The sequence below is a fragment of the Papio anubis genome, chromosome 13, assembly GCF_008728515.1.
Source record: "Papio anubis isolate 15944 chromosome 13, Panubis1.0, whole genome shotgun sequence".
In the NCBI taxonomy this organism is placed as follows: Eukaryota; Metazoa; Chordata; class Mammalia; order Primates; family Cercopithecidae; genus Papio; species Papio anubis.
Window position 1 is genome coordinate 43,305,215 of NC_044988.1, and position 12,215 is coordinate 43,317,429.

Below are 12,215 nucleotides of genomic sequence, written 5' to 3' on the forward strand. Positions count from 1 at the left end.
ACAGTATTATATAGTAATAATGAGCATGGGTTTCTCCAGTTGACAGACACGGGCTCCCATTCTACCTCTGCTACTTATGATCTGCATGATCTATGTCAAGTTTGTTAAGCATTGTAATGATCAGTTTAGTAAGCTGTAAAATGGGGTTTCTATCAGGTTTAAAAGAAAAATAGATATAAACTTAGCCATGCACCTGACAGAAAGGGCTCAATAAATAAATGACAACCACAAATGGCAATAGAATCTTGTTTTCCTTGTTTCATTTACATGTGCTTTTTGAAGACAGTTTTAAAATTTACATGCTTTCTTCAATAAATAAATGATATAGAAAAAGCAGGAGAGTCACCAGTATAGTCTAAAAAGAAGGTGAAAATACAAACTTAATCTATGGACTAAATTTGAGTCCTGATTCAAACAAGACAACCTTTAAGATATTCTAGGGAATTTAAACATGGATTATATGTTAGATTACATTAAGAAATTAATGTTATATTTGTTAAATTGATAATAGTACTGTGATTATGTAAAAAAAAAAAGTTCATTGTTCAAAACACTTAGATCTATTTACAAGCAAAATGCCAGATATCCAGGATTTGCTTTAAAATACTTTTAAAAACCGGGAGACAGTAAATGCGATAAGACTGGCAAAGTGTTAGTAACAGTTGAAGCTGGGTGATGGTACATTGAGGTTCACTTTACAATTCTACTTTCAATATTCTCCAGACCAAAAGACTTCTTAAAATTGTGCATTCATTTCAAACCAATTCTTCCCCACATTTATTCTTCAAAAGCATTCATATCTTCAGTTTTAGTACAAAAAATTTTAATCCTGGCACTAATAATAATAGTTGATTTATATGTGTGTGTGTGTGTGTGTGTGTGTGTGTGTGTGTGTGTAAAATTTTACCATCTCAAAATTTTGTTTTGAGAATTCTTTCAGAACCCTGAAAACTCACAAATTCATCTCTATTTTCTCATTCTAGTTCTGTTAGGTCTAACAGTGTCTTTCTTAAGCTTCCCAAGAAAAGTGTCCCTCTACCAAGACTTGTGAAGCAGTGTTTAAAATCTCCTAGGCCATTTGTAAGTTTACATACTGATTCCCTAGGCAGGCTTAGGATAACAGAAAAAGAAAAAAAATCCCTTGAACAAAGATCTAGGCTCTGCCATTCATTACTTGGGACAGGACAGCCTCTCTGATCCTTGGACTACTTAGCTGTGAAACAGGAGCTTGAATTATGTCTCACTAATGATTCTAATAATTTGTGATCTGTACCTGAAAAATCAATTGCTTATTGTATATGACATTGGAAGTCTTATAACTGAAATGACACTGGCTTTCCAAACTACATCATAATAAGCTTAAACATGAACTCAATATGTAAAAAGATTTCAAATAAAACCTTTTCTCATGCAGAGAAACTTTGTATGGCACACTATGATATTATCTCCCACGGGTTTCCCACTTCCCTATTTTAAGCTGTGTTCCATCAAGCAAGAAACCCAGTATTAAATAGAAAGTTGTTATTTTTTTCAAACTAATTATCTATTGTGGTTTTTCTGCAAAATGCTGTATTTTCAAATCTTTAAGCCTCCAGAGCACAGAAATATGAGCACGACTTTTCCATATTAATCAGTACCAGCCCTGCTAACATGTATACAAGTTTACCCCATCCAAAATGCTATTCTTGATTAGAACATATGAAGGGGGAACAAACATTCGCCAGTTAGGAGGCAATGTGGGGAATTCTGATGAACGCCTTCACCAACAATTTATTGTTTTCCTTTCCATTTTGAAGAAGCTCATGTTGTGATTTTTCAATCACAGCAGCATAGTTGAAGACGCATTCCTCTTCAGGGTGGAAGCATCCTTGAAGTTTGCTTTCCAATGTCAGGGTAGTACCTGGAAATTCACTTAGAGTTCTTTACTTTCAATATTTTCCATAAAAAGAAGCTAAACAAAGAAACTTAAAAATTGGGCTTGAACATCAAATCTAAACCAGCTCTTCTTCACATTCATCCATGAAAAGCATTTGTAGCTCTCTTTTTTTCTGGTTCAAAACTTCGATATTTGAATATTTGCTATTTCATCCTTGTGATACAAACTGCAGGAATGTAAGGAATTGTTGGTGTTCTATTTGGTCCCCAAATGGAACTTAAAAAGTTCTTCCAGTATGGTTACTAAGCTGTCTGCACTGCCATTTTCTAGGACTTCATTTAATGTTAATGATTCCCAGATAGCAGTTATTCAACCATTTATGAAAGCCGCTTATTCACTCAGCTCCCACAGCTCTAGAGAAATCTTGAGATTATATCATTTGTCAGACTGTGGTTTGGGCTAGAGCACTGTGTTCCAAAGTTTGAGCCTAGGATTAATGCTCCCTATGGATTCTTTGATAGAAATAAAAGGTTCTGAAGTCACAAACTTAATAAACATGTTCAGTCAAGAGCCACTCCTGGATGTTCACAGCACACAGTAGTATATTAAATATTCTGTACATTCATTTATGAATGAAAAAAGCTGAAATTATCATTACAAGAAAATTTTCCAAATTTAGCTGAACACTCTTTTGTATGTCGCATATCTTTTCACATTCCTAAACTCACAGTAGGAAATGCTGGGGGGCCTAGTGTGGTGGCTCACGCCTGTAATCCCATCACTTTGGGAGGTCCAGATAGGAGTTCCAGAACAGCGTGGTCAACATAGTGAGACCCCAGCTCTACACAAAATTTAAAAATTAGCTGGGCATGGTGGCAAGTGCCTGTAGTCCCAGCTACTTGGGAGGCTAAGGTGGGAGGATCACTTGAACCTGGGAGGTCAAGGCTATGGTGAGCCATGATCGTGCCACTGCACTCCCGCCTGGGCAACAGAGCAAGAAAAAACAGAAATGCTGGCCTCGGATTCTGGTTCTGTCAGTATGCTATCACACTCTTATTTACTGTTATTTATTTCCTGATTGAGCACATAATGCTAAATTGGCATTTTTACTCTCTAGCCCCCAGTGTTCCCTTGGGCCCTTTGGCTTAATGCATTTGATATTTAACACTATATCCTTATAGAACTCTAGAATGTGAAAATCAAAATTTAGCACAACAGTTAAGACTACCTTACTAATGAGAATATTTTCAAAATTAATCAAAAATAAATCTCTAGGACTTGGAAAGAAATTAAAACTTCAGAAAGACTTAACTGAGAAGACATTTATATAACAGAACTGGAGATTTTTATAAAAATTCGTATTTTTATTTTTTAGTACCTAAGATACCAGAACACAATGCCTAAATATAGCTTCAGAGTCCAGTTTAATTTTTCAAACTACTTTCCAAATTGTAATAATATGCCAATATACTAGGTAGTGGTAGTTTTTGCCAACATGCCACTTTATTGATTTTATGTAAAGATTTACTGCTCGTCGTGCTTAAAACTAAGCTAGCTCTAAAGCATGGAGTCGGTCCTCTCATAATCTTATTTATTTTAGTCCCCGTTTTTTTCTAAATAGTAAGTTATTTTTCCATTCGGGAGGTCAAGGGCTGGAAACTTAATTTATTTGTGTGCCCAATGCCTGCAAAAATTCCTCCAATATAACAGACATTTGACAAACCGTTCATTGAACCAAATTATCTCAAATCCCATACATGTAGAAATTAATAACATTTTACTGCATAAAGTCTTTTTGAATTTATATTTTATCTAAGATTACAGGTTGTTTAAATACTCATCTGACTGAAAAGCTGTTCAAATTTCCATTTAGAAATCCCGAGCTTCATACTGCAAATATATTTACCATATCATATTTTTTCTCACTAAATGTCTATTATATGTTTTAGAAGTTTTACATTCAGACTTAGATAAATTAGTGACTATCAGAATGGCGGTGGCAAACTGACCTTATAAAGAACTGTTTTCAATGTTCAAGCATACTATTTATTTGTCTGTTAAATTACTGAGTGATACGGTTCAGCTGTGTCCCCACCCAAATCTCATCTTGTGTTGTAACTCCCACAATTCCCACGTGACATGGGAGGAGCCTTGTGGGAGGAGACTGATATATGGGGGCAGATCTTTCCTGTGCTGTTCTCATGACAGTGAATGAGTCTCACAAGATCCGATGGTTTTAAAAACAGGAGTTCCCTGCACAAGCTCTCTCTTTGCCTGCCGCCATCCATAAAAGACATGACTTGCTCTTCCTTCCACCATGATTGTGAGGCCTCCCCAGTCATGTGGAACTGTAAGTCCAGTAAACCTCTTCCTTTTGTAAATTGCCCAGTCTCAAGTATATCTTTATCAGCAGGGTGAAAATGGACTAACACACTGAGCATTGGAATACAACTGGTTTTAGTCTCATCACAGTAACTTGAATTAGAGGAAAAACTGTGACCTATCTCTTATTTTTCCTCTTATATCAAAAGTTACAAAAGATTGCTCTAAAGAAAAATTTCAAAAAAAGTACATCAACTAGGAATCGAGTCTCTGAATTGACTCAGATGGAAAAAAAATTAAGAAAGACAAGATCTTAATGGAATTTTTTATGGAGGAAGTACTAGAATAAAAGAAATGTTCAACTTGCCTGTTGATAAACTAATCTGGTTCGATTCATTAATCATTAAAATCTTAAATGAAGAAAAACAATATCCAAAAAATAAAGTTTTTAATAGACAGAGAAGCAGTTAGAAGTTTAAGACCAGGATTTACAGAACAGACTAAGCAAGGAGAAATATTCTGGAACACAGGAAAGAAATATAACAGTTGTTGGATACCCCTTTGCTAGTGACTCAGTATTATTTTCCTTTTCATTTCCTTCTGTACGTATAAAATAATACGAAGTAAAAATATAAATATTACATAATATAGATGCTGACAAATTTAATTTTCATCACTATTCATCAGGAGAAGCAAATTATATAGCCTCCTACCAAATGTTTAACACTATTAAATTATGTTTAGTTTTAAAATATTCATGTCTATATTTGCAAAAGTATAAGTTACAATTCTCTTATAATCAGAAAGTTGTAATTTTTTGTTTTGAAGAAATGACACAACGACATAATTAATTTATCATTGTAATATGCTAAAATAAAAATACTTTTTCATTAAGTTACTAAAATTGCATGAACATATCACTACATAAACCTAGATTTTGTATTAATATTTTGCCTGATTTAAGAACAGAATACATGTAATAATTTGGTCATATTATATCCTTTATTTTTGCCTACTCAGAATAAATCTCAATGGTTTAGGTTGGTATTTCAGATTGAAAGGGAAAGTAAAATGCCACATATTGTCCATAATTTTGTTATCTTTGATTCTCATATTTAATAAATCAATTTTGCTAAGGGCTATGTCAAGAATAGATTTTAATGCAAATTTAACACTAACAGAATAAGGCATACCCAGGAAATAATTAATAGTAAATTTTAAGCATTTCTGCCCATTTTAAACACAAGCATATTTTAATCAACCAATAAATAGTTATTGAGTATCAATTAGTACAGGGCTTTGTAGGAGAAAATATTATAAATACAAGACATGTCAAAGCTATTACAATGATTGGAGTGGCACTCAATATGTGCTTTAGACAACTCCCTCCAACACAGGCAAGTGTGTCTAAAGAACATTAGAAGATGGACAAGAACAACCATTGGGCATTTTATTTTGCAAATTTTTAAAAAGCAATTTTCTAAGAACAAAAGGACTGCATTGGGCTTAGCAAATTTATAAAGATAGTACTGTATTGCCTGCATTTCTTCATTGTAGTTGAGTCTTCTTCCCACAATGGCTTATTGTGCACATTACAAAGTCTTCAGGGTCTTCAGAATTAAAGTGACAGAGTGTGTGTGTGTGTGTGTGTGTGTTTAAAAAGCACACTTGAGAATGAAATATTCTTCCTTACCCTTAATATAATATGCCTTTACAGACTCCTCCAATAAGTCTAGTCATCTTGACAAAAGAAAATCACCAAGACAATACAATGATTTTACAAAGAAAAAGAATGACAGTTTCCCTTCTACTTTTCAAAAATGTTTTATAATATGATTTGAGATTGGCTTTATTCAATAGGCTTAAAGAGGAATCAATTCTTACAAAGTGACACTCTCTATAATAAAGAACACCTACACTTCTGAATAACACATCCATTCCCACACATTCACAAGGTTATTACCATTAGAATCTTTTCCAGAAGAGTTTTCTGACAGGGAAACTATGGCTTTGTTTAGAATAAGCTGACAATGTCAGTAAAACAAGCAATAAAATATTAAGGGTTGAGGGTTTTGTTTTTAATTTCATTTCTGCAACTCTGGTAAAAGTCTCTATTATATCTTGCCTTCATTAATAAGACTGGTGTTCTGCCTATCAATGGTTCATTTATACAACTATTTATTGTACTCCTACTATGCACCAAGTGTGTGTTAAGTGGTGGTTACAGTAGTAGTCAAAACAGATAAGGTCCCTGCTCTCACAGTGTAGACAGATTTAGACAACTAATCCCATAAATAGCTATATGATTACATATTATGAGTACAATGAAAGAACAGTACTGGGTGTTGACAGAGAAAACTAGAAGACAGAATTTAGATTGAAATTTCTCAATTTAAGCTGGGCTCTGAAGGATGACAAAGAGTTTGCCAGATAAAGAGTTAGAAGAGCATTCCAGAGGTCATAACTTATGGAAAGGTTATGGGTGTTGAATTCCCAACTTTAAATAAAGCAGTGGGTTCAAGTGCAAGTAAGGGAAAGCAGAATGTCACCTGCCAAGGCTATGGTGGCAGTCACAGGCCAGGCCTGTTGGTCATACTAGAAAATTCCCATTTTTTCCTGAGAGCAGTGGGAAGTGACTAGAGGAACTGAAGTAGGGGAGTCATATGCTGTTATTTACGTTTTATAAAGATGATTTTGCCTACTGGCTGAAAAATAGATTTGGTGGGGTCTCTCATGAGGACAGTCTCAGAGACAAAATTCCCTCTGAGGGGGGTTTCACAGTCAAACTCTCTCCAGTTGAGTTTCAAATCCTTGCATAAAATGACCCTTGTCGTCTCCATTATTTTCCTCCATGTGAACCGTGTCCAGCCACATGGCACACACAGCCATTCTCAAATTTGCCTCCCCACCTAACACATGGCTGTGCTTCTGTCTCAGTTCCCACTGCCACCCCCTTCAGCCTCTCACTTCTTTATTAGTTAAAATCTTAGGGAGATTTAGGTGAGATTTAGGAATTGAGCTTTGATTCAGTTGTGCTAAAGGAGGTACACTTGACTCAAAGGTCAATGTCTCCATGAAGATTTTTCATTCTTCTTTAAACCCCTTGGCACTCGGGTATTAAAAATTTGAGCACCAAAAAAGGAGCACTGAATAAGGAACTGACTTTGGCCTTAACTGTTAAGGCCCAGAGTTATGTGTCTCCTAAGAGTACTCAACATAGAGTACTCCAACCCTCACCAATACATACCCAAGTCTTGGGCTGAAAACCATTATTCCTTTCTTTTCGATTTTTTTTTTCTTTGAGACAGGGTCTCACTCTGTTACCCAGGCTAGAGTCCAGTGGTGCGATCACACTTACTCCAGCCTCTGCTTCCCAGGCTCAACTGATCCTCCCACCTCAGCCTCCTGAATAGCTGGTACTACAGGCGCACACCACTATGCCTGGCTAATGTTTTGTATTTTTTTGTAGAGATGGGGTCTTGCCACATTGCCCAGGCTAGATGTTTTTTAATGCAGAATTATATTTAAAAGACAATTTAAAAATACATGTTTATGAGGCTGACATAACATCTTACTTGCACACATGCTTATATACCAACAAAAACAGCCGTTAGCTAATTTTTCTGTTTCCATGCTTAATAATCTCCCTCTGATTGTGGGGGAAAGCATGGATATGTGTGATGAAATATACTAAATCCGACAGACTTTAAGAAGAGCTAAGTCTCAATCCTTCTGGGTCTCAATACCCATTTCTTAAAGTTATACTTATCCGCAAAGCTACCCTAGAACTGGGTCACAGTGTTATCTAGAAAGCATAGCTAGATTGACTCTGACACAGTGTATCTTACATTACACTTTTCTTTATTGTATATGGTCTACCTACTTCCAAAAGGAACTGCAGGTTCCTTTAAATGACAACTTTCAGTTCCTGGCACTTGCAAACTGCTTAAAGTTTGGCTCCCTGCAACGCCCCATAGAGAGGAGCAGGCGGATCTAATTGAATCACAGTTTGTGGTTCTGCTGTACTCCAACCAACAAATGTAGACAGACCATAATCAGTCACATACATAATTGTGGGTTCTAAAATATCATTTTGTCTGAAGAAAAGCCCAATGAAACATGTAAAAATAAGATTTTGGATAAATTAACTTTGACATTTGACTAATATATTATCTCAAAAATAATTCTACAGGAATCATTTGATGAAAACAATACATAATCCATATTGGTTTAATTATGAAATTTTGACTAAACGAAACTTAAGAAACGAGCCAACATTTTACTCATCTCTCTAGAGGCATCTCCTTATTACTCACCTTGATCTCTTTCATGCCATGTTCGACTTCCAGCAGCTGGTGAATTGGGAGAGGGGTAAAAGTCTCCTGTAGGACTTGGTTCCATATTTTCATCTATGGATATAGTTTTGGGTCTTTTGCTGTTAAAATATGGCAATAGTTATATTAATGGGATTTCTGGGAAGATGTGTACATTTGAAAGTAAATGATCTGAGAAGATCCTTACTGTGAAAATTTTCAAAAGCACAAGCAATAGTACCTCAGAATACTTACATATGCCCCCACCAATATCCTATAAAGCAGATAATTATGAAATTATGACTATAAATGTGAATTTTTTCTTTTTTTGTTTGTTTGTTTTTGAGACAGGGTCTCACTCTGTTGTCCAGGCTGGAGTGCAGTTGCATGACCACAACTCACTGCAGCCTCAAGCTCCTGGGCTCAAGCGATCCTCCTACCACAGCCTCCCAAATGGAAACACATACACATGCCACCAAGCCTTGCGAATTTAAAAATTTGTTTGTAGAGAGGGAGTTGTCCAGGCTGGTCTTGAACTCCTAGGTTCAAGTGATCCTCCTGCCTGGGCCTCCCAAAGTACTGGGAATCCAGATGTGAGTCACTGTGCCCAGTGAATATTTTTTCTTTAATTAAATAAAAAAAATCTTATTCACACCTATCTGGCAAAACCTTTTAAAAAATCTTCAAAATTAGCTTTTTGCAGCAATAATAACCATAATGTTATAGGATTTCAGCATTGAAACTGACCTCAAAAATCATATTCATAAACCAATCCCCTTGTTTTTACAAATGGGGAGACACATTTGGAGAGACTCAGTGGATTGTCCAGGGCAAGTGAATGGAAGCAGTCAGACATAAGGTAAGGATGTCTGACTTCCAGAAGTGCGCTCTTTCCACTGCACTGTGCTTCCAAGCCCTTGAATCATGTATATGTATGTCTGAGTACATTTGTAGATACTCATGATTAATATTTGACTCACAATTCTCAGAGTATTAACATGATGTAGAAGATGGCAATTTCTATCCATGCTAAGCTTAGTTTCTTACCAAAGTATCCAAAGTTAGACCTTACATTTTAACTCTCTTTTAAATCTAATTCTCTCGTCTATGAGTCAGCAGAAAATTTGTTTGAAAAACTTAAAATGGGGAACAAATTATATGCATAAGGAAGTAAGAGAGAAATGTTTTTTAAACCTTGCTTATTCTGAAAGACAGTATCTTATATAAAGTAGTCATGAAGAAAGATCTGTGTTGACAACATACTGATTTAGCAGATAAAATTTAAAAATTACTACTCACATTTTAAATTTAGAAAAACCAAAGCATTTTTAAGACTTTGATATGTCAGAGACTATTTTAATGATAATAAACCAAATTATCTTGCTACATAATTTAACTATATGAAAATGGTTTAACAAGAACTGATATAAAATTGATCTTAGTTTATAAACATACAAATATGCCCAGTCCCTAATTAATTCAAATTCAACGAACTTTCACTACCGACAATAGTTTAGGAAAATAAATACACAGGTATGCTTTTGTTTTTAAAAAGTTCACATTGTAAAATGAGTGTTTTGCTCTAGAATTCATGTATGCTGTTATATTTAATTACACATATATTTAATGCTCTAGGAATGAGATGGGTCTCGAAGATCTAGCTCAAATTAAAAAAAAAAAAAAACAATACATCTGTAATCTCTATTCACCCTGACTGACAATTACAATGAGATCAGTTAAAAAAATGAGAATGTTAACAGAGAAGTCAAAAGCAAAGAGAACTCTCTCTAGCTGACCCCCAACATAGACTGGTTAAACCAAATCTCAGGGAAGGTAATATTTTCATTGGTAACAGAGTGTTAATTAAATTAGTCAAAAAAAATCAGCTAATTGAAGAACTTGGCAAACAGTGGTCTTTAATTTTAAGGCTAGGTAAATGACACATTTTATTTTTTACGTTTCATTATCCTAAGCTTAGATGTAATATTTGGATAAAAGTTACCAGGAATCAGTTATAAACCAGATATCACTGCCACAGCAACATCATTTTTAAAGTCATCAAAATATTCTGTTAACTTGCAGCATTTTAATATTTCCTACAACAGGACAAAAATCATATTAATATATTTTCCTAGTTACCTGTCCCCCTGAAAAAGATTTTTAAAACTGCTGTGTAAAACAATTACATTTAATTTGTACCAGTCAAATAAATTTAACCAGGAAAGATTAAAAATCTGTGTACTACCAGCAAAAATTATTTCCCATCTCTCTTTACTTACCTACCTATCTATCTGCCTATCATCCATCTACCAACCTATGTGTGTATCAACTGAGAATATGAGCAGCCCTTCTTTCAGTTACCTGCTTGGAGGAGAAGACAGCGACCTCTGAAGATTGACCCCCGAGTTCATGTCATGATAGTATGGTTGGCTTGGGATTTCTCCAATTGGGAAGTTGACTCCAGTTCCCTGGGTTATGGGTGCTGAGGAATAAGACAAAGAAGCATTGGGAATGACATTCTTATTTCTGACCTCTATTCAAATGCAATAATCGAGAATCTTCCATGCCTCTGGTCAAAGATAGAGAGAACTTTCTTCACCTTAAGCCTCTAATACCCACCATACAACCTGGATAGGAGTTGAAAACCTGCTTACCTTAGCAACGTTCAAGCTTGGACATTTGAGGCAATCAGATTATAATTACTGGTTACCAATTTCCCTAATCCTATTCCTCAACCTTCTTTACTCACTCCTTTATATTAGCTGACATTACATCTGTCACTCTGCTAGCTACAAACGCCTTGGAGGAAACAGAATATATGAGTCCTATCACTCAGCAACACCAAACAAGCTGCTTTGCACTACTTAGGCTCTCAAAAATCAAATCATTGTCAAATAAACATAGAACCGTTTCACAAAAAAAATAGCAAAAATTATTATTCACAGCCTCCTAGTTAGAATATAATAATAATTATTAATATCACGACTTGTAATCCACTCAAATAGTAATGTTGATATTATTATAGAATAATAATTTTTGGTTTGTAACACAAAGGATAAATGCTTCAGGTGATGGATACCCCATTTACCCTGATGTGATTATTATGCATTGTATGTCTTTATCAAAATATCTCATGATATTTTGTATAATTACATCTGTTCAAATTTGTTTAATTTAATTTTAGATATCGTGAACAAATCTGTGAGGCAGCATATTGTGTTAGAATCAGCAGAGTCTTCAGAGATAAACAGCCTTTTAGTTTAAACTCCCTCTGTACTTATAAGCTATGTGCCCTAGTTTCCTAACTGTAAAATGGGAGTAATAACAACCTGACATGTATGATTATTTTGAGGATGAAATGAAACAGGTAGTGATAAGAGCCTAGTGTATAACAAGTGCTCAACGATTGTGAGTTCCCTTCCTTCTTTGCTTTCTCCTCCAAACTTCCTCCCTGGTAGACTCAAATGGTTAGCAAAGATGAACAGTTCAAACTTGTTAAAAGCAGAGGAAGAGGTATAAATGAACCTGTCTGCTGAAAATATGTTCGTTCAACAAATTATGGACTGTGTCCATTGCTGGCAGGTGTTGGCTGCAATGGGTACAAAATAGTCTCATATATTGCCCTTAATAAAAATATTGGGCAACAAGCTGGGTAAGTAAAACATTCATGCGAAACATATAAATACCAAAACACATGAAAATGA

The 12,215-nt window shown here is 35.1% G+C and overlaps 1 protein-coding gene across 22 annotated transcripts in view; it reads right to left on the reverse strand.

Annotated features, from left to right (window-relative positions):
• NFIB (nuclear factor I B) overlaps positions 1-12,215 on the reverse strand; it is a 241,206-nt gene that overhangs the window by 55,638 nt on the left and 173,353 nt on the right. For all 22 annotated transcript variants that reach the window (XR_004177879.1, XM_009188750.4, XM_031654240.1 and 19 more), the window contains 2 exons: positions 10,873-10,993; positions 8,515-8,633 (listed from right to left, as the gene is read on the reverse strand). Coding sequence is in view for 21 of the 22 variants with exons in the window: in XM_009188750.4 (XP_009187014.1) it covers positions 8,515-8,633; positions 10,873-10,993 (240 nt within the window). In the remaining variant the exon portion in view is untranslated. The remainder of the gene's footprint in view (positions 1-8,514; positions 8,634-10,872; positions 10,994-12,215) is intronic.